This window comes from Odocoileus virginianus, unplaced genomic scaffold (genome assembly GCF_023699985.2).
Source record: "Odocoileus virginianus isolate 20LAN1187 ecotype Illinois unplaced genomic scaffold, Ovbor_1.2 Unplaced_Scaffold_5, whole genome shotgun sequence".
NCBI lineage: Eukaryota > Metazoa > Chordata > Mammalia > Artiodactyla > Cervidae > Odocoileus > Odocoileus virginianus.
Genome location: NW_027224267.1, coordinates 1,638,623 through 1,660,949, shown reverse-complemented (window position 1 = coordinate 1,660,949; position 22,327 = coordinate 1,638,623). Strand labels below are relative to the sequence as shown.

The following is a 22,327-nucleotide window of genomic DNA, read 5'->3' as shown; positions in this document are numbered from 1 at the left end:
ACCGTGAAATGACCTCCCTCCAAACACCCCTTTCTTCCTTCTTTTTTTTTTCTTAATTGCCACGGCGAGAATAATCCCAGCCTGTCTTTTCTTTCACCCTTGACGCTGAGTTTAATGTAATAGACTGTAGCGCGGTGCCTCCGATCTTCAAAGGCCGTGTTTATTTGCCTTATTAGTGTCAGTGTAATGTCTGCAGACAGTGCGGGGATGTCTTGTGAAGCAGGGTTTGATCGTTGCTCTGACAGGGTCTACGGCCTTGCTGTGTTCAGAGGCCCAGGTCGAGATGGGGACGTGGACACCAAGCCTCCCCTTCCTGAGGGCTTTGTGGGACCCCACCTGAGTGTGGGCCTGACCGGCAAACTTATCTGGAGGAAGGGGACTGAGGCTGCCCCTGCCGAAGGTTCCGGAGTCCTGGCTGGGAGAGTTCTGCTGGAGGCCTGAGAGCGGACGGAGGCCCTGTGCTCCCAGCTGTCAGCGCTCCTGTGTGTGTGGTGGCCCCCTGCCCCATCTCCTGACCCTTGGTTAGCACGTTGGCCAGGTGGGCTGAGGCTGAATCTGACGGGCCCTGGTTTCATGATACAGGCCAGCTCCAGGGCCCTGGAGTCCAGTGGCCATCAGCAAGGAGCCAGGGAGGAGACGTGCCCAGGAAATGCAGCCTGGTCATGGAGTCCCACCTCAGGGCCTTTGCACATGCTACTGTCGTTTCCAGATGCCCATGTGGACTGGCTCCTGGGTGCGTTCCAGCCTCTGTTCCGAAGTCCCCTCACTGAGAGAGGCCACTCCGCCAGAGATGGCAGCCCCAGCTCCCCACTACTCCTTTGCTTTTATCCCCAGTGCGCAGTGCACTGACCCTATGCTTCGCCGTTTCTTCTTGCTCACCTGCTCCTGCAGGGCGTCGGTCAGCTCCCCGGGGTCAGGAGTGCTGCAGGGAAGGTTCCTGCTTTCGGGTGGCCAAGGGGGAGATGCCACACATGGTCCCCAGGCCTCTCTGTCGTGGGCCGTCCTCTCTTGGGGTGCCCTTAGGGGAAGAGGCAAGGGGGACGGAGAAGGGGTGAATGGAGGAGAGATTGGCTCAGACAGATGTGGACAGAGAGGCCAAGGGAGGCAAGGACAGAGCTGCACATGTGGGGAGGCCCTGAGGGACCCAGGGAGACAGAGATACCCACGGAGAGAAAGAGGCAGAGTGCCAGGTCCTGAAAGAGAACGGGAGGCCCATGCCCAGAGAGAAGAGAAACGGGCTCTGGGGGCGTCTCTGCAGACTCGGTGTAGGCGAACCTGGCGGAGGCTGGAGGTGACCCTGGGGGCTGGGAGGCAGGCGCCAGCAAGGCCAGGCAAGGGCTGCAACCGCCTGTTTTCTCACGGAGCTGAAAGATCGAGTGTCTCTCCTTCGCTGTGTCTGAAACCCCAGCGTCAGCCGTCTGCCACTCCCCTGGACACTCAGATGCAAAAAATTCAGATGCGCCTTGGCCTGGCCTGTTTCCAGGTGAGAATCTGTCCTCGGGAGAAAACGTCCTTAACGGGGAGGAAAACCGAACTGACATCACCCTGGGGTCCAGTCGCACGTTCTTCTTTAGCAGGTCCTGGCAGGTGGTGCCCAGCTGTTGCAGACATGGGATGCCCCCACGTGGGCAGCGGGATGAGCCCCAGAGGTTCATTCCTGGGCTCCCTCTGAAGTTCACCGCGAGGGGCAGACACCAGTCTTTAAAAGAGAAAAGTTGAGTCATGTTCTGAGATCAGCCCAGGAGCAGGTCCTTGGATCCAGGAGATGCAGCGGGGGCGTCAACGGGCACCAGGGATGACTTTCCAGGCAGGTAGTGGCTGGGAGGGCATCTCAAGGGCTCCCCTAGTCACTCGTTAAACGTCCTGTGTGCCTGGAGACAGTCTCTCCAAGGCATTTCTGTGTCCCGTCTCAGAGGCCAGGGCAGGGCCAGGCATGGAGCAGGGACCCGGTAATGTGTGTTGTATGCGCCGGATGGAAGGAGGGAGGGAAGGAAGGAAGGGAGGGAGGGAGACAGGGAGTGAGGAAATGAAGGACAGATGGACAGGTGGGCAGCAGATGAGGGATGGATGGATGGAAGGATGGAAGAAGGGTGGACGGACAGTCATTGAGAGAAGCAGAGGGGAAGTGTGCTCCAAGAGGGCTGGGGCTGTCCACCCAAAGCCAAACCCGGAATCCCACGAGGAAAGGCTCCCTGGTCCCCAGCCTGAACCACGGGACTGGTTCCTCCCCAGAACCCTGGCCCTCAGACTCCGTCCTCAGCAACCATCCTGGTACCCACCCTCGGGCTTCCCAAGGACCTGAGAGAACATCCGCTCCCTCCTCCCTGCCCCTCCTCCCCGGACCCACTCTGGCCTGAGTCCACCTCCTTTTCCACGTTATTTATGCCATGCGAGGGGCAGCACCCTCTACTGATAGGCACGGGCAGGTGTGGCTGTCCTTTAGAGAGTGTGCAGCCCAACCCCACACCTCTGCAGGGCCAGAACTCCAGGAGCTTTGGGAGGGTTTCTGGGAAAGCTTCGGGAGCTTTCCCCCCAAATCCGAGCCCATCCCCCCGAGGCACTCTTGTCGCTGACTGCAGGGCCTCGGCCAAGCTGTTTCTGGTCCCTGAACCTCTGTCTGCTTCTTCCTTTTTCATGGCAGATTCTCAGACCTCCCTCCAGGCTGCAGGTGAGTGAGAGGCTGAAGGCAGAGCCGGTGGCACTATTTCTGGAGCGTGGGGGCGCTCAGGGGAGCACTGCTTTCTCTGCAGGAAGGATGGGAAGGTCGAGGGCTGCAGGATCCGACAGGCCTGGGTCCCCCGCCTCTCCACCTGCTCGCTGGGGGTTTTTCTGAGCAAGTCACTTAACCTCTCTGAGTCTTGATTTTCCAGTCTCTAAAATGGGGCCCTCTCTGGTAAGAGAAAGCACTTTGAAAAAGCAGAGCGTGCGCACAGGTGTAAGTTGTAGGCCTTTTAAAAAATCATTTTGCCGGGGCCGAGCGGGAGTTCCAGTCCCAGATGGCAGAAGCCCCCACGCCCCACCCCGCTGAGATGGTAAAAGCTTCCCTGGCAATGGAGAACCACACTCCAGCTTGGTTCCAGGAGTGAGACATGCGTGAAGGGGTCACATTCTCCATTCACAAGACTTGGAGTTTAGGGTGTCCACGCGTAGCCAAACCAGGACGCTGGCCAGAGCCAGGGACTGCAGGGCTAGTGCCAGAGAGGCTGGCAGGCAGCCGGGGCACAGGGTAGCCAGAAGGAGATGCAGAGCAGGGTGGGCCGGCCCTGCCAGGACCGGGTCACACCCACGTGCTTGGGAGAAGCCCAGATCCCAGGCTGGCCTTCCCTCCCTGCCTGCCTGCCCAGCCCACAGACCTGTGTGGTTGGAACCGTCAATTCTGCATGCTTGCTGGATGACGCGCCTTCTCTGAGAACGGCTTAGCTCATAATTTTCAAGCGCTTAAAGGCATCTTGTCATTATTTAACTCTCAAATGGGATTCTTAGGAATTGGAGAAATAACGTTCTGCCAATTTCCACCGCTTGGGTTTCCTTGCCTGGAGAGCCAAGTGCATTAAGTGATTCCAGGGCACCCGTGGGTAGAGGCGGAGGAACAGGGCCCCTCTGCAGAGACAGAGTGTTCGGGAGGCGGGGATGCAGCCGGCTCCTCGCTGCACTTTGACTACCGTTTATTGCCATTACGGAAATAGTCTGGGCATCACCGATTCACATCAGCACACTTTCCCCTGTCTGCTCGGCTGGGAGCAGGGGACACAGAGGTGAGGGCCGCGATCTTGCAGCTTTTCAGGGTCACAGGGGCTGGGGGACAGATCCACGGGCAGCTAGCTGGGGACCCAGAACAGCCCTGACTTAACAAGCGAGGCTCCTACACAGGGCAGCGAGGGAAGGCGGATTTTTAGTACGTGCAGCAGCCCGTGGAGGGGAAAATAAAACTTGACTCTGGATCACTCATAAAACAAAACTCCAAGACAGCATCAGTGATGGGGGCCCCCGGGGCAGGGAGACAGGCTGCAGCTTCCCAGCATGAAGGGAATCCAGACACCAGCCAGCACTCGCCTCCCGGGAGCTGATGTCCTAGAGCGAGACAGACAATAAATCAGCAAGACGCATGTGTAGTGTCAGGTAGCAATATGCCCCGTGGACCACAGCCAAGCAGCAGAGTCACTGGGAGGGGGCTGGGGTGGGGTGTTCTGCTGCCTGAGGGGACGCCTGAGCGGAGCCTGGAATGCAGTGAGGAGTCAGTCCACACGGGCATCGGGAAGGATAATGGCATGTGCAAAGGCCCTGGTCACCCTGGCTGGCCGTATGGGCAGAGCCCTGTGCCTCAGTGACATGTGACAACACATAGGAAAGGCTGCAGCCAGGGAAACTCACTGAGTCTTGGTGTCCAAAGTGTTTCCGAAAGTCAGTCATGTAGCTTTGTGCTTGGTCGTGGTCTCCAGCCCCTCCAGAGATAAGCTGAGACCCACTGACCCAAGTGTGCACACGTGTGCTAAGTCACTTCAGTCGTGTCAGACTCTTTGTGACCCCATGGACTGTAGCCCGCCAGGCTTCTCTGTCCATGGAATTCTCCAGGCAAGAATACTGGGGTGGGTTGCCATGCCCTCCTCCAGGGGATCTTCTTGACCTAGGGGTTGAACCTGGATCTCCGTGTTAATATTTATTATAAAATGTTAATATCATGTTTTAGTTAACACTATATAAGTGCTCGGTCATGTCTGACTCTTTGCAACCCTGTGGACTGTAACCTGCTAGGCTCCTCTGTCCATGGGATTTTCCAGGCAAGAATGCTGGAGTGGGTTTGCATTCCCTTCTCCAGGCGATCTCCCCCACCTAGGGATTGAACCCAGGTCTCTTATGTCTCCTGCATTGGCAAGCGGGTTCTTTACCCCTAGCGCCACCTGGGAAGCCCGCTGACCCAAGACCCTGCTAGGAATCATATTGTGAGCTGAGACTAACTGCCTGGCTCAAGGCCTCAGAAAATAGAGACTCTGAACAGGCAGGAACTTGCCAGGGCTTAGACATAAACTTCCCAGTGCCAGTCAAAGGCCAGAGCCTTATTGGGAATGTGCAGGGTTTGGACAACCCAGCCCTGCAGAGTTAACACTTTACTGCACTGTAATCACCTACTTTCCGTTTCCAGGAGGGGTGGGTAGGGAATAGAGGGGGAGGGAAGGAACGAACTGCTTCCCGGGCCAGGGACTGTGCTAGAAGTTTCGGGTTTGGCACTTCATTTAACCTTCGTGACCACCCCAGGTGGAAGGGCCTGGTACAGAAGGGACAGGTGAGGTCTCCTAAGTCAAGCAGCCAGCTCCTGGTCACACAGCCTCTGGCATCAGCCCGTCACCACACCCTGTCCACGTGAGCATGATGTGGACCATGGATGCTCTCTGGGAATGATTGCTTTAGCCACGGGGGCGCCTGTGGGAGCTTGGCTCCAGGGAAGACGTGGTCCTCTCCTGGGCTGGCCAGGAAAGTGCCCCGCGGGGGTGGGAAGCTATGCAGGGGGCTCACTCAATCACACGGGCTCCGCTGAGCCACTCACCTTCTTAGGCTGTTGCCACGGCCCCAGCTCTTCCTCTCCCAGGGGCCTGGCGCGTGGGTTCGGGTGCCTGCCCGGTGTGGACACAGGGCTGCCTCCTCTTCATGCTGAGAGCCTGTCTGGAGGCCTGTCGGTCCTGCTACCTCTCCGGGGCTGCAGGGACAGACATGCTGCTGCAGACCGCCTGCAGTCTGCTCCCACCTCACTCACCTGGTGCATTCTGAAGAAGCCTCCGGTGCTTGGAGGTGTGAGGGCTGGGTCTGTCTTGTCTCCTCCACTGTAGGCAGGAGTGGGGACGATTCTAACATCCACCCTGCAGCTGTCTGCCTAGAACCGCTTGGAGTAGTCTGGATAAAGAAATACCACCCTGGGGGCCAGGAGACCTCAGTTAGAGTCGGCTGCTTGGCTGCTCATCTGCTGTGTGACCTTGGACAAGTGACTGCCCTTCTCTGGGCCTGTGTCCTTTGCATAGGAGGGGTGTGGTCAGAAACCTGGAGGTTTTGAGGGGCTTCTTGGCTCTTGCAGTGGGGTTGAGTGCTGACAGCTTATGTGGGGTGTCAGCAATACCTGGAATGGTGTCATTCATTCATGCACTTGTTCAATCGGCATCTACCAGCGCTCGCTGCAAGGGGTGTGTTGGGCCAGAGGGCTGCCAGACGCTGTCCCAGCCATCGAGGAGCATTCAAGCAGATCAAGGGGCCGGGAAATCCGCTTACGGTGGAGCAAGTGTCACGGGGGCTGTGGGCACGCAGAAGAGCGCTAAGGGGACCAATGTGGGCTTCCTGTGTCCCGTCTGCACCCGCTGAAGGCTCTGCTGTGAGGAAGGGTCCCCTCTCAGAGCCTCACCTCTCTCCTTGCAGAGCGGGTACTGACAGCGTTCTCCCTGTGCCTTCCCAGGCCCTGCTCTCGTTAGGGACTCTGGTTCTAGAGAAACAGCGGCGGCTATTCAGAGGCTGATTGGCATGACGTGGGAGAAGAGGAAACTAGTGTAGGCTGATGGGATACAGAGCATCCCGGCGTCTGGCTGACCCACCTGAAGGTTCTATCAGCTGGGAAAACACGGGCCACGTGGGTGTTAACGAGTGGCGCTTCTCACCCTCTGTCGCAGGCCCTATCCTTGTCTGTGGTTGATGCATACAGGGTGCCCACAGGGATGGGGGGACAGGGTACTTCCTGGGGAGACGGCATGCTCCCCACCCCCCACCCCTAGAAGGAATTGGGCCAGGCTCACCTCCCACCCCCAGCCTGACCAGGAAGGGGAGATTTCTGATTCACCCAGGGCCATGGTCTCCTTCTCTGGGTAGTCTCCTGTTGATTGCCTCCCCGCCCCCCACCCCAACCCACCACACACACACACAGTCACACTTGCAGACACAGGATGGAGAAGTCTCTTCTTTCACATCATCCCTTCTGGCAAGTAGTTGCTGGTGAGGATGTGGGGCTAAATTTCCTGGGCTCAGAGCCAGACCACTGGGGTTCACACTCAGCTCCTCCACAGGTTACCTCACTTCTCTGTGCCTCAGTCTTTTACTCTGAGAAATGGGCTGGTGCCTCATTCTTGCCTCATAGAAGGGCTGGGAGGATTAAATGAGCTAATCCAACCAAAGCACTGAGCATGGAACTTGACCTATGGGGGAATAATTATTGGTGATTATTTATGGATGATGGTTGGTGATCATTATTCTTATTATTGCCACCTGATATCGCAAGCAGGTTAAGTCTCAGAGATATTGGTTGACTTGTCCAAGGTCCAGGGAGGATGGAGGCCTGCCCAGATCTTAAGATGTCAGCGCAGAGCACATCGTGGGGCCTCCTGCTGAGGAGTGTGAGGCCAGGGGCCCGCAGAAACCCAGGGGCAGGTATGGGAGAGTGAGTCTTTAAGGACACAGTTTGGAAATGGAGATCTGTAGGTTACTGGATTAACTATTCAGTTTTGTCATTGAATCAACCTTTGTTTTGTATTCCATGAACTTTTTGCCTTAAAAAAAAGTCAATCGAATGTCCCTAAATTCATGACCCCAAGCATTTCTTTGATGTTTATTGAGACGGGGAGTTGTGTTCAAAATATCTTATTTCCTACTCAGTTTTTGTGCTTTGTATTGAAATATTCCTCTGAACACTTAAATAGAATTTCCTTCCAGATCGCCCATCTCTCATCTGCTAACGTCTCTTTACATTCTTTTCCTCTTTAAAAATGTTCAGTGTATCATCTGGGCTGCCTTTAATAGAAACTGGGCAGAGTCAACAGTTACTCAAAAAATCAATTTAGACTGTCAGATTCTATAACCTGGGAATTGGCATGTAAAAATGTTACCGTCTTATGCCAGGACCCCCTAAGAATAAATGAAGACTCTTGCTTTTAAATTATTGAGTTCTAAGAGTTTATTGGATCCAAGAATATACTTTCTAAAAGCCATGCCAGAGATTAAAGCCCCTGGGACTTAATCCTAGGGAATGGGCAGAGGGGTTTGTATTAGAAATAATAGTCAATTTCCAAAATGCACAGCACATAGTAGGCACTCAGTATTTTTAGAAAGGCTTTTAAAAAGTTCATCCTGACCAGTGACCCATCAACCCCGCCACCTGCACTGGATGGAATATTACATAGCAGGCAGGAGATGTTGACCTTGCAATTATAAAGTCAGATCAGAATTTGGGCTCAGGTAATGGCCATATAGAAACACGTTCTCTTGTGGACAGGGACTGAACAGGTGCATTGGGATAAAGGGACCCGGTTGCAGGTTGAACTGGAAGATTCTTTTCCTATTATTGTTGTAGCTGCTTTCTGTTTTTTTTTTTTTTTTTTTTAATGATTCCAAGAAGAGTGGAGAATGTGTCAGCATATCAGGAAGGACATTTTATCGGGTGTGGATCGTTACACTTCAGGAATTTTTCTAAGGGTGGATTCCAGGTCACCAGGGTCACCTAACCTGGCCGAGCCCCCGACAGGCTTTGATGTCAAGCCTCAGCCCTGATGCTGTGGCTCCCACCCCCCACATCAAGCTTTCTTCCAGCTCCTCTGCCCCAACCCCCACCGCTGGGAATTCCTGGCCGCACCCCCCACCCATAATGAGGCAGTGGCGTGGTTGGGAAGCTCTCGGGAACTGCGTGGTCCGGTCTGCAGCAAGTCATTTGTGCTATTATTTGTCTCTTTCTATTTGGGCACTTCCTATTTGAAATGACACTTCTGGGCTTCAGAGGGGCCTGGCCTCCTCCCAAATCAATGGGCTCCCGGGGAGATGGTGTGCGTCAGTGCACTTCACCCTGGGCAGCGGGGGAGAGGAGCCGGACACAGCAGGGCCTGTCCCCAGGGAGTGACCGGCCTGGCCTGCTGTCAGGCCAGCTTGTGTGTCCTTCCCAACAAATCCAGAGCGACATTTGAGGCTGGCTACTCCCCCAGCCTCTCCACAGCCCTCCCTCCATCAGGGTCACCAGACTCACTGTGGCCTTGGCAGGTACGCCCGGCTGAGGGGTGGAGGGCGGCTGTGAGGGCAGGGTCACTGAGGTCGAGAGCTGTGTGTCGTGGTGAGCATGCGGGCAGCTTTGGCCGAGCCCAGTGAGCCCGGCCCCGCTCAGCACGGTGCCCAGGGACACGTCCAGCCACATGGCTCTCATTTAGCCCCGATGGTTGTAACCCAGTTTGAAAGACCCCAGAGCTGGGAACAGAGTCATTGCAAAGATATCCCCCTTCCGCCCCCGCCTTGGGTCATCTTCCCACCCCCAGAGATAAAACCAACAGAACCGTCCACAAAACTGGAGACTGGAAGGAGCTAACGCCCATCTGAAAACCCAGGTCTATCACTTTGTCCTTTGTGTGAGCCGGGCAGGGCACTCCACCTGCTTGCACCTCAGTTTCTTCGTTTGTGCGGTGAGGGTCGCTGGTGGGAATGAAGATCAGACGAGGTCGTAAACCCAGCATCTTTATCCTGGGCCTGGAGCAGCGTCAGCCCCGTGGCTGGTCCAGGCTGATGTCCTCGTGTAATACGGTGTCTCCTCGGGGCTCCAGGCCTCGCCCCTCCACAGCCTCTGCCTGAGACCCGGGCTTTCGCGGCTTCACCGCCGCTGTGCAGAGCAGACAACTCTCCACCGCACCTGGGTGGGGCTGATTGTCAGGGAAGCTTCTAGAAAAACACGCCTGCTCTGTGCCATGCCCTTTCTCCCCTTCCCTTCTCCGTTCCTGCCAGTTCCCTACTCAGACCCGCAGGCACACATAGAGCCTTCGCTAGCTTCCCCGGGAGCCCCCCTCCCCACCCACACCTCCCCTGGGTTCCCTAGGAGCCCCCTGACACGTCCCCCGGGTTCTCTGGGACCCCCGGCACCTCTGCTCAGGTTCTCCAGGAGCCCCTGGCCCTGTACGCGCTCCCCCCCAGTCTTTGAGAGCTCCTGGCCCCTTTCCGGCTCCAGGCTCCTCTTTGGCCCCATGTCCAAGGTCCTGGATCTTGGACTCCCAGAGCCAGGTACCCTGCCCTGCTCCTTACTAGACGAGGCAGGAGCTTTGCCCGTTCAGAGTGGACTCCCGAACAGCCCAGAACAGGTTCCTGGTGGCCGCCTGCTAAGCTGGGTGTAAGCCCTTTGCCGCTTACAAAGGAGGTCTCGGGAGGGGCAGGGTCCAGGAACAGGGGCTCGGGCAGCGCCTGCCGGCTGGTCGGTGTGGAATTTCCAGCATCTGAACAGGAAGTATGGTCACATTGGCACCGCCAGCCACAGAAACCCCCTCCCTTTCCCTCCACGCTCAGCACGAAGCCAGCAGAGAACAGGCGTTCAAGAAAGGTGCCCTGGAAGGACCTCTTGAGCCCAAGGAATCATGTGTCTCAGGGATTCTGAAGGATAAGACAGGTTCATTGAAAGGGAAGTGATCCTCACTATGGAGTAAGCGGATGCAGCTGGTCAGGAGCCAGCTCGAGCAGACTGTCCTGCGGGCAGCCTTGCAGGGTGGCCTGGCCCCAGGCCCTGCACCACTTTCCATCCCTAAGCTGTTGGCAGAGTGGGGTTTGGGGGTTAGCAGATACAAACCATTATATACAGGATGGGTAAACAACAAGGTCCTACTGTATAGCATAGGGAACTATATCCAATATCCTGGGGTAAGTTGTAATGGAAAAGAACATGAAAAAGTATACAAAAGTGAAAGTGTTAGTCGCTCAGTCGTGTCCGACTCTTTGTGACCCCATGGACTGTAGCCCGCCAGGCTCCTCTGTCCATGAGATTCTCCAGGCAAGAAGAATACTGGAGTGGGTTGCCATTCCCTTCTCCAAGGGATCTTCCCGACCCAGGGATCGAACCCAGGTCTCCTGCATTGCAGGCAGATTCTTTACCATCTGAGCCACCAGGGAAGACACTTAGTCACGTGGCTTACACGTTGTGTAAATTAACACAACGTCGCGAATCAACTATACTTCAATAAAATAGATTTTTAAGAAAAGACTGGTCTTGAGTTAAGGAGAAGCTTTGAACCGAGGATATACTAAACCCACAGGACATACTATGAGGACTCTGGAGTGGGGGTGGGCTGCGGTCAGCGTATGAACGCTGACACAGCACAGAGCATCGCCCGCCAGGCTCTGCGAGAGGGAGAAACTGCGTCGGAAAGTCCAGCCACGCAGGGTGAGTGCCCGGCCCTCTGAAGCCCCCAGGGACAGGACTGCATGTCTGGACACAGCCTAGGATGGAGCAGAGGAGGCAACTTCAGCCAACAGCCTGGGCTTAAACCGAGCTTCCTGTGGCTGCCGTGAGATCCTGCGCAAGGCAGGTGGTATGCCTTGAGCCTCAGTTTTCCCACCTGTAAAATGGGAAGGTGTGCTCCTGGGCCAATGTGGTCATCCTGTCCGAAGGAGGTTGAGCTCCACCCTGGGTGTGGTGTCCAGACCGTGTAAGCCCCCATGTCTATTAATCTCCTCCCAAGACGCCTTTCCCACTGGAGGGAGACCACAGTCTCAGAACCTCGGGGTGACCTGACTGGCGTCTCCCTCACCATGGCTGTCGTGCCCCATCAAGGGCACACTGAGACCCCTTCCAGCAGCTCACCCACCCAGCTGGCACCTGACTCCACATTTCACACTCAAAATCTCAAGCCACATCATAGAATTTTCTAGAATGACTTGACTGTCTATCAGCGGCTTGGGCAGGTCTTTCTCTCGATGATTCCACGAGGGTGTATTTGTCTGCCCTGGGTGGTGGATCAGAGCCTCAGCTTTCCAGGTCCCCTGGGGTTGTCGGTTCCTGAGGACCCCTGGGTGGTGGCCCCTTGCCATCCGTCCCTTCTCATCTCACATCAGCAGAGTGGTCAGCTGGGAAACCGTCCTAACACACAATGCCTCCCCTGCTGGGAAGGAGGTGGGGAGGTGCCCGGAGACCAGAGTTGAGTCCTGGCTGTGCCATGGAAGAACTCTGTACACATCCCTTCCCAGCCGGGCCCCAGGCCCCTGGCACGGCCCTGGGGTCTGTCCAGGGGCTTGGCACAGTGACCAGGCAGGGGCGGTGCTGGCCCTCAGAGGCCTGATCATCAGGGCACAGACGGCAAGTCCACGCAGCTGTGTGTCCAGCCAGAGCGAGGTCCACACAGACGCGGTGCGGGGTCAGCACCCCTCAGGTGGCCCCGGGACTGTGAGTCCACCATGTCCAGCCTCACTGTGGGTGTCTGAGGTCTGTGCCGTTGGCCCCTTTTACAGATAGACGGAGTCTCGCCAAGGTCCAGGCCTTGCTCAAGACCACAAGCTTGCAGGTGGCACCAGCCACGCAGGGGTCACCCCCTTCCCACCTGCGCGGTTTTCCAAGGTAGCCAAGCAGATCCTAGGAGCCGGGGGGCTCACCCTTCGGGGAGGGGCGGGAGCTGAACACATGTCTATGCCAATGAAATAATTATAGAGTATGAAAACGGCTCAATTAAATCATTTTTTTTACAGTGCATATGTACAAACACTTAGCAATTAAGCAGCCAATTTACAAATAGCAATTTTCCAACTGCACTTGCCTTTCATATATCTATTTGCTGGATGTAGAGTCTATTTTTATTCAAAATTTTTAATTTGAATAAATCTAGATGGGATGATCACTTTTGAGTTACAGTCAGAACTTGGAGATGGTCTTAGCACTGGGGAAGGTCAGGGTGTAGGTTGGGAGGAGGTCTGGCCCAGAGGAGACCCTGGGTGAGCTCTGTTCCCCTCCTCCTCTCTCCTGCTCCCCTCCTCCCCACCCTCCTTTTTCCCTCCTCCCCTTGCTCCTGTTCTTCCTTCTGGACATGCTCAGCTCTCACAGGAATTCTGACCATCCGGAGATGAATCGGGGAGTCTCCCCTCAACAGGCAAGTCCAGGGGGCACTTGTTGGCTGGTGTTCAGACATCAGGCGAATCTGACTGGTTTCTATGGGAAACTTGCCCAGAGATGGATACTTGCTCACTGGAGGTCACACAACCTTCCTGTTCTGGTACCTGGTGGCACTGCAGGAGGAGGTGGCATTAGGTTCAGGGCTGGTACCCTGGGGCTGTGGGGAGTTTAGAGAAGAATCAGGAACGGAAGGCGTTTAATTGAGTCATCTGTGCCTCAAGCTTGGTGAGCTCATAACAGAGAGATATCGCACTCCAGGGAAGAGACAGACACCCACCCTGTGCATCATCGGATGTTTGGGGTGTTCCCTGGCAAATCTGGTTTGCATACTGAGCACTGCACATCACTGCAGCCATGAAATTAAAAGATGCTTGCTCCTTGGAAGAAAAGCTATGACCAACCTAGACAGCATATTAAAAAGCAGAGACATTACTTTGCCAACAAAGGTCCATCTAGTCAAAGCTATGGTTTTTCCAGTGGTCATGTATGGATGTGAGAGTTGGACTATAAAGAAAGCTGAGTGCTGAAAAATTGATGCTTTTGAACTGTGATGTTGGAGAAGACTCCTGAGAGTCCCTTGGACTGCAAGGAGATCCAACCAGTCCATCCTAAAGGAAATCAGCCCTGAATATTCATTGGAAGGACTGATGCTGAAGCTGAAACTTCAATACTTTGGCCACTTGATGCAAAGAACTGACTCATTTGAAAAGACTCTGATGCTGGGAAAAATTGAAGGTGGGAGGAGAAGGGGGTTTCAGAGGATGAGATGGTTGGATGGCATCACTGACTTGACGGACATGAGTTTGAGTAAACTCCGGCAGTTGGTGATAGACAGGGAGGCCTGGCGTGCTACAGTCCATGGGGCCGCAAAGAGTCGGACACGACTGAATGACTTTCATTTTCACTTTCACCTTCCCTGTCCAGAGAGGAGAGGGGAGAGGGGCCCTCTCCTCGGGCCTTTGTGTCTGCACCTCCTTCTACACGGAGGGTTTTCTGGGGCTGTCAAATGAAGTACCATACTGCCTTTAGACAATGAAAACTGTTGTCCCCAGTCTGGAGCCTGGAAGCTTGGGTTCTGGGTGTTGGTAGGGTTGGGTCTCCTGGAGGATGTAGGGGAAATCTGTTCCTTGCCTCTCTCTGAGCTCCTGGGGGTGGCTGGCAGTCCTCGGTGTCTGTAGCTGGCACGTAGCACCCTCTCTTCCTTCCTTCCCGCCTCAGCCCGGTGTCTGAGGGCCGTCCCTGCCGCGCTCTGAGCCAGCTCTCTACTGCCCGCTCTGTCCCGCACCCTGTTTATGCTTCTTCCCAGTCTTTGTCTCCTTTGACAGAGCTGTGTTTTTGCTTTTTTATCAGCCAGCTCCCCAGGCCCTGGTAGAATACAGAGTCCCAGGCCGCAGGGTCCCACTCACTCGCCCCCTGCCGAGGGCTCACGCCAGCAGGTGCCCTTGAGTGAGCAGGTGTGAACAGGCTGCTGTGGCCACAGGTGGGGGGAGGGAGCAGCTGGGCTGGGGCGGGCGGGTGTCTGGATGGAGGGAAGTGTAGACGGCCAGGTGTCCCGGAGGCAGAGCCCATCACAGGTCTGAGAGGTGGCTTGCTGGGCAGGAGGGAGAGGGGAGGGGACCAAGAGGCTGGAGGTAGCCAGGCACACGCTGTTTCTCACCCAGGGGTTCTGGAGCTCCTGGGCCTTTGAATCATTCCTCTGGTAATGGGCCTCGGCTTCCTCCTTCCCAAGGAAAGTAATTCTCCAAGGTGTTGAGAGTAAGCGCTTCCCTAACGACACCTGGGGAGGGGAGTGGGTAGATAGTCGGAGGATCCTGTTGGGGGAAGGAGACTGGGTGGGGTGGGGTGGGGGCAGCCCCTGCTGGAGTTCCCGGGAGTCAGGGGCACAGGGGCTGCTTTCTGTCCGGTCCTGGGGAAGGACCTTGTGACCTCAGGCCTTTGAAGGACCTGACCTCTGGGGACAAGGGGCCACTGGGCCCCAGGGCTATAAACACGACCCATCTTCCTAGAGCCTCAGGGAAAGGGCAGGCTTAGGAAAGAGGCAGGGAGGAAGTACATCCCTGTAGAAAGGTGAAGATGTACTATGATGGGATGAAGCTACAGCACTGTCGGTGGGGTGGGGCATTTACCCTGGGCAGCTCCAGGCCTCACCCTGGACCCCGGCTACACTGGGCAAGTAAGTCTGAGACTCACAGCTTGACCCAGCCCTTCGATGGGTCCGGAGGGGGCCACCTGCAGCCCAGGCCCCACACAGTGCCGGGGTCCGGGGACCGGATACCAGCTGAGCCCCCGCCGATAGCTGGGATCAGCCACCCTCAGCCCTGGAGCTCAGCTCCATCCAACCCGTCTCAGTGGTGATCAGATGGACAGGTCCAAGCGGCGCCAGCCCAGCGGGCCTCAGTAGCCCTGGACGCCCGCTCCTGTCTGTGTCCCCACCTCGGAGTGAGCTTCCTGACTGGTCAGAAGACCGGATGCTCTGGGAGAAACTGAAGCCTCCGGGACTTCACGTGTCAGTTTAGGGAGGGGGTGGAAAGTGCCGCCTGGGTCAGACTGTGCCTCTGGCTCTGCGGTCACTGCACCTTTTAACCAGCTGGTCCCAAGGAGCGCTGGGCCCAGGGTCCCTGAGCTGAGCTCAGCTGAGGGTGCTGAGCTTCAACATGGGGTTAATTCCATGTCCCGATGCTCTGACTGCCGTGAGATTGCCCTTGATGCCTGTATCTCTTCTGCTGCTGCGGCTGCTCTGGGCAGAGGTTAGAACTTGGAGGCTCCTTCCTGCAGGCCTTCCTTACAGACAGGAACACAGGCCCCTGGGCCCCACAGAGTAGAGCGGGTGCTGATGCCCACCGGCTGGCTTGGGGACGTGGGTCTGATTCCCAGGGGCCCTGGGGGCGCATGTGGTCAGGGAGGAGCGTGCAGCTCCCTGGAGGAACTCACGGTGCAGAGAGGGAAATGGACAAGCAGACAGGACTCAGGGTGGTGGGGACCTTCTGTAGAACAAACAGGACACCAGCTGTCCATGGGCGGGCTAGTATGCAGGTCCTGAGTTGGCCACCTGTTCGCTGAGTGATTTCAGGCAGGAACAGATCCCCTCTGGTCCTCTGGCCCTCTGCAAGATGGACATAGGGCCATAATCTGTCAGGGTTTTCTGAGGAATCAAAAAGACATGGCCAGGACCTGCGAGACCCTTCCTAAAGACAGTGATGAAGCTACGGCAGAACTCACACAGACCGTGGACAGGGTGAGACACTGTGGGATGCCCAGGGCAGGTGGCTCGCTGGAAGACAGAGCTGGGGGAGCCCTGGGCATCCCCAGAGACCCCTGGCACACAGCCTGTGCCAGACACCATCAGGGCCCACAGGCGTGGCAGGGACCCGTGGCTGACAGCTGTCGTCCTGTCCCCACAGGTCGTCGGACTTCGGCACGTCCTACACCAAGCTCACCCTCCAGCCTGGTGTCACCACCGTCATCGACAACTTCTACATCTGCCCGACCAACAAGAGAAAGGTAGGTGCTGCACCCGGCATCTCTCTGTGCACGGGGGCAGGGGGGCTGGGGCCCTCAGGGCAGGTGAGGCGTCTACCTCCCAGCTCTCTGCGTCACCCTTCACTCTTCCACCTGAGTTCATTTGGACGAAGGGGTTTAAAACAGTGGTTGGGCCTAGAGGCAGGGAAAGTTACCCTGGTGTCTGTGTCTGCCCCTGCCCTGGGCCAGCCTCCATCCAGGCAGAGTTGGGGGGTTGGGGGGTGGTAGTGGCTGATCTGGAGGGGATAAAGAGTCTTCCTGCTCTGGAGTCCTGGCAAAGCAGTGAAAAACAGTCTGATCACCTGCCACTTTTTTTTTTGGTTGATTTGGTTTTTCATCTGAAGTTTACTTTCTGTTTTCCTGGCCTGAGAGAGCCTCCTGATTCTGGTCTCTGCCTGGTTGTGGGTCAGGGAACTTGATCATTTCCAGGTACCGCCACTCATGCCAAGTTCTAAGAGAACTGGGGATTTTGTAAGCCCAGGGTTGCCTCCTGGCCCCCTTGGGACCCCAGAATGAGTCAGAGGAAGTACCCTGGGTGTGCCCTCAGCTGTCCTGCATGCTTGACTCCATCCAGAGAAACAGATCAGTGTCACAGAGACGGACCTGGACAGGTCAGGCACCTCCTGGGAAACGGGGTGTAACCCCGTCCTGGAAATGGGAACACAGAGCCTGCCACTTGCTCGCACGAGGGGGCCCCACGCGGAAGGCACTGGCGGGTGTGATGGTTAAGCCCAGAGGAGTCAGGGGGTGCGTGCACTCGGCAGGTTCTGCAGGGATCAGGCCCCTTCGTAGAGTTTTATGGAACATGAGGACTGGTGTGGACTGCCGTTTGCTGGGGGGTGTCCAGGGCATCTTGGTGGCACCTTTTAATGCGATGTCAGCTTTCTGCAGGCCGTCCCCGCCTCCCCTCTCTTTGACTTTCACTGCTGTAAAGGTTTCTTGATGGACAGAATTGGAATGCGGAGGTGGGGAGGCTGCTGGGGGGAGGGGGAACTTCCATGGGGACACTGGTGCCTGGAGGGGACTCGGGACACAAGAGAGAAAGGCAGGGGGTTGGTTTCGCCTGTGCCTGCGTCTCCCTAGACCCTGCCCGGGGTCTTCACATGCACAGTCTCACTCTGTTCCTGGAAAGGAAGGGTTAGTATCCCATTTTCCGGGGCAGAAAACTGAGGCCCAGGAAGGTGAGGCTACCACCCAGTCATCACAGAGCTGGTGGTGGGGGACCTGGGTTTGACCCCAGCCTCACCCAGGTCCAGAGCTGGGAGCTTCTCTTGTGGAGAGATGACAGTGAGTGGGAGGGAACGACCCCCACCCACTACCGCCGCCACACTCACAGCACCCCCAACTCAGCCGCACCTGCCCCCTGAGCGGCCCTCATCCCAGGTCCGACTCCAGCCTAGGTTGGTAAGAGGACAGCCTACCAACCTTCAGGTAATCAAACCCTCATTCTGCTGTGAGCAGCTCGCCTTTCCTGAGTGCTGCCCGCACCCTCTGAGCCACGGGGCTCTCTTGGGGGGCGGGGGGGTCAGTGAGAGACACACCCAGGCAGCACCCCAGCCTAGGCCTGGACACAGCAGCGTGTGGGCGTGGAGGCCCTTCATCGGTCACGAGAGCTGAGCGCTGGGATGGGCAAGGACAGAAGCTCTGCCTCCTGCCCACTGTCATCTTTCTCCCTGGGGTCACTGTGATTCAGAGGCGAGGCCAAGCAAGGCTCCTGGAGGCTGGTGCTGACCCAGGCCGGAGAGCCCCGTCCACCCCTAAGACTCTAGGCAGCAGTGGACACAGGAGGTCAAGCCACTCATCTCCTCTGCATCCTCCAAGTTCTGTCTGTCTAGCCAGCCTGGCCCTGAAGCCACCCCCAAGCTGCTTGAGGAGACCCCTCTGTGCATCGCCAGCTGGGGTGTGGCTGTGGCTCCAGGGCTGGCCCCAAAGGCTGTGTCCACCTTTGGAAACGAGACAGGCAGAGGCAACAGTGCAGGCACGAAGCAGGGAGTCTCCGAGGCCGGGAGGTCAGGGAAGGCTTCATGTAGAGCCAGGCCTACAGCAGGGAGGACAGACAGACCCTGGCCCTGCATGCAGCAGCCACCAGGGTCACGGGGGTGGGGTGGGGGTTAATGAGATGATGGGCAGGAACTCAGCAAGGGGGCTTCAGATAGGGCATCCGAGCAGGCCAAGGGCACCAGGAGTGAGGCGTCCATGCTGGTCCCCTGGGGGCTCGGGCAGATGGAGCCGGGCAGCCTCGGAGGGGCTCCAACTGGGGCACGCAGCAGAGTTGCCTCTGCAGACATCGGGACAGGGGTGCAGGCAGGGAGACCTTTGCGTTTTTAGGAAAAAAGAGAACACTGATCGGTGATGCCCTTGAGAGGGTATTTGAGAATTTAGCCTGGAAATACCACTTGGGTTAGACCTGTGCCCCACACAAGCACTCAGCTGATGTTGAAGGAATGAATGAATGAGTGAGTGAGCGTCACAAGCAGCAGCTGGTCCTGCCGAACGGATGCCACTGCCTCGTAGTTTTTTCTGATCCCCGGATTCCCCCTGCACCTGGGAGAGCAGGCGTGGAGGGCCCGTGGTGTGCTGTGGGGCCCCCTGAATTTGAGGGGGCTCCAGGGAGCAGCACCGAGACTGGGGACCCCTGTCCTCATTCCAGCTCTGGCATGACCCCCCAGCCAGGGGACATCAGGGAGGTCCCCAGGTGTCTCATCTCTTAATGGGGCGATGATCAAGGGAAGACGTGACAAGTGAATTCAGAAAGCACCTTGCTCATTTTACTGCCACTCAGAGTACGCACTGACGGTTCCCAAAGGCGCCCCCTCCCTGGTGTCTGCCACCGGTGATGTCACTGTGTGTTTTAAATGCACAGCCCTTAGCGCTCAGCTGATTCTCAAGAAATACAGGAAGCAGAAAACCGCAGTCGCTGTTACAGAAAAGGCTGATGTGAGACCATGTCAGATGAAGAGCCAGAAGCCACAGGGGTTGGTGAGGGTGGAGGAGAGAGCGGGGGCCACGTGCTGGTCTGCGAGCTTCTGAAGGGTGGTCCTAGGGGTCGGGGAGCAGCCCAGGCACTCTGCACACTGCCCTTAGTGCTCAGCCGATTCTCGGGAAACATGGGAGCAATGGGCTGGACTGGGGCTGGGGTGGGACCCCGTCAGGAGAAGCAGAAATGTCCTCTCATCATTGCATTCATGCATTCGCTCGTCTGTAGCTTCCCCGTTCCTCAGCCACCCCTGGCAATCATGCAGAGTACGCTGGGCCCTGGTCCAGAACCAGATGTCAATTGTCATTTATTTGTGTGGACGTGGGGCATGACTTGGGGGCTTGCATCATCACCTGCATTGCTCAGATGAGAAAACAGTCTCGCAGGAAGCTGGACGAGTTGTCCAGGTCACCCAGCTGGTGGGGTAGCTCAGCTGTCACCCATGCAGTAAACATATTGTCTGTACTTGGCATTGAGCAAGGTTCGAATCCAGTTCTGCTGGATGCCAGAGCATGCTCGAGCTCGCTGAGCACCCCGCGGCAAAGTTCCAGGGAGCAGATAAGGGTCCCCACATTGGTGCAAGCCCAGCCCAGCCCAGCCTGCTTTGCCGGAGGTGGGGGATTCAGTAATGTGCTATGGCCGGACCAGACCCCATCTGATCATGGCTGAGCTGTGTGACTCTGGAAGATCCCATTTCCTCTCCAGGCCTCAGTTTCCCCCTCTAAGATGAGGAGCTCCTCCCAGCTCCAGCATTCTAGACTCTCCCGGGCTCCTCCTAGCGGAGGAGCAGCAGGTGGAGAGTGAGATCCCCGTGGGCAGAGCCCAGACTGCTCTGTCCACTGGGTGTGCTGGCTTCTCCTCCACGGGAGGGCAGGGTCCAGCAGGTCCCCACACTCCATCTCAACATCAAGCCCCATCCATGCTGCTGATGTGGGTTGAGGTTCTACTATGCACCAGGCGACATGCTTGGTGCTGGAGAGGGAGAACCCTTGGTCCAATCTTATCAGATTCAGATGAAGCGCCTACTATGTGGTACAGATACCAGATGTAGTTTAAGTACCTACTGCATGGTGCAGATACCAGATGCAGATTAAACACCTAGCTGGGCACTGGAATAGGGAGGTGAGCTGGACAGACAGTGCAAACCTTCTTGAATCTTTGAGACTCTGGTGGAGCCCTGGGAAACCGCATGTCTCCTGCTGCTGCATTTGTGTGGGAGGAATAAGAACAGGGCCCAAAGTGAGCCCTTCCAGTGTAAGAGGTTTACCCCAGCGTGAGTCTGATCTGGAAAAAGATCGGGTCCTTTATTCGCAGGGGCGCCGGCATGAGCGTGAGTGGAGGGTCTACCTCTCCAGTTACCGGCAATGGATAGGTTTTACAGGAAGATGTGAATGCTATTAGGAGTCCATTTAGCAACAATTACAGACTAAGCAGCACTGTATAGTTCCTTAAGAGACCACTTTGCAACCTGTCTTACAAAATGAATATCCTTTTATTTTTGTCTTGCCGGTAGTATAACCAAAGCTCCCGCCTGGATGCCCATGGGCACGACATTCTACCATTGTCACGGCATGACCTGAGACCCCGGGGGCCCCTAGGATCCCTCAGCATCCCCGTATGCCTTCTGTGCTGTCTGAATTCCTGATTTAGCTTTGGATTAGCAGCGTGTTTCTGACTTGGCCCGGAGAACCCCTTGGCAGGGCGAGAGGGTGTGTAGTCACAGCCCAGGGGGAGCCGGTCAGGGCACGCAATTGCTTTCAAGTGTCATGGTTTATATTAAAAATTCATGTGAATTTTCACTTTACTTCATGATGTATCAGCGCTGGTTTGAATGCTTAAATCACACATAGAGACACACAGTTTCAACAAAAAAATCTCTGTTAACCTGATGACCCAGGAGAAGGCTCTGGTTTTAAACCTCAGGACCCCTGGCCCAGCCACCAGGGGTGGCTCCTCATTTGGGAAGCACGGGGTCAGGACAAGATCTCCATCAATTCATCTACTTGTTCATTCTGCTCACTCACCCGAGACGTCCTGAGAAACTGCCACGACCCAAGCACTCAGGGTGGAAATGAATCAGGCCAAAAATTTCTCCTTAGAGAAACTCGGTGTCACAGAGTGCAAACCATGGTTGGGAAGAGACCAGTCGTCCTGAAGAATGGCCCGAGTTCTGAAGGCTCTTGATGTACCAGGCCTCCTATGAGGACTTTTATGTACGCTACCTCTGATCCCTGCAACCCCCTTTAAAGTAAGGGCTTGTATATCATCTCACAGGGGAAGGAACCAACAGGTCCAGGGTCTTCTCTAAGGACACATGTGTAGGACAGGTAATAGGCACGCTCTGTCTCTCCATATCTGCCTCTGTCTCTTGTTAACAGTTGTTTTGTGGCTTCGGTCGAGTCCGACTCTTTGCGACCCCAAGGACTGTAGCCAGCCAGGCTCCTCTGTCCATGGGGTTTCCCAGGCAAGAACACTGGAGTGGGTTGCCATGTCCTTCTCCACCCTCTGTCTCTATCTCTCCTCAAATACTTGGGGTTCCTTGGCCTTTTCTCCCAATCCTGGTCTCCAACTCTGAGCCCTCTCTCTGGTATAGAGACCCTTCTCGCTGTAGAGACCCCGCCCCATCCTGGAATGCACGCCCCGCCCACTTACCTGGAGGCCCCGCCCCCTCCCTGCTGTGGAGGCTCCGCCCTTTTCTGGCATGAGCCCCGCCCCCTTCTCCCCTGATCTCCTGGCTCAGCTCCCTGGTCTTGTTTTTCATTTTGGCCTCCACAGTGCATGGTGGGGGTCTGTCCTCAGGAGGGAGCCGAGGTGAGCCCCGTCCCATGGCCTTGGCCGTTCACAGACCCTCCTGCTGTCACTCAGAGGACTCCGAGGTGGGGCGATCTCTGTCTGACCTGCCCACATGAAGAGCAGCAGACCCGAGGCATGACTGCTGCACACCCCCCCCCCACCCCCATGCCGGATGG

General features: G+C 56.4%; 1 protein-coding gene across 1 annotated transcript in view; it reads left to right on the top strand.

Annotated features, from left to right (window-relative positions):
• The window catches only part of SORCS2 (sortilin related VPS10 domain containing receptor 2), a 487,624-nt gene that overhangs the window by 284,528 nt on the left and 180,769 nt on the right, over positions 1-22,327 (top strand). Inside the window, exon 3 of the mRNA XM_070462422.1 lies at positions 16,264-16,363. Within this exon, the coding sequence (XP_070318523.1) occupies positions 16,264-16,363 (100 nt within the window). The remainder of the gene's footprint in view (positions 1-16,263; positions 16,364-22,327) is intronic.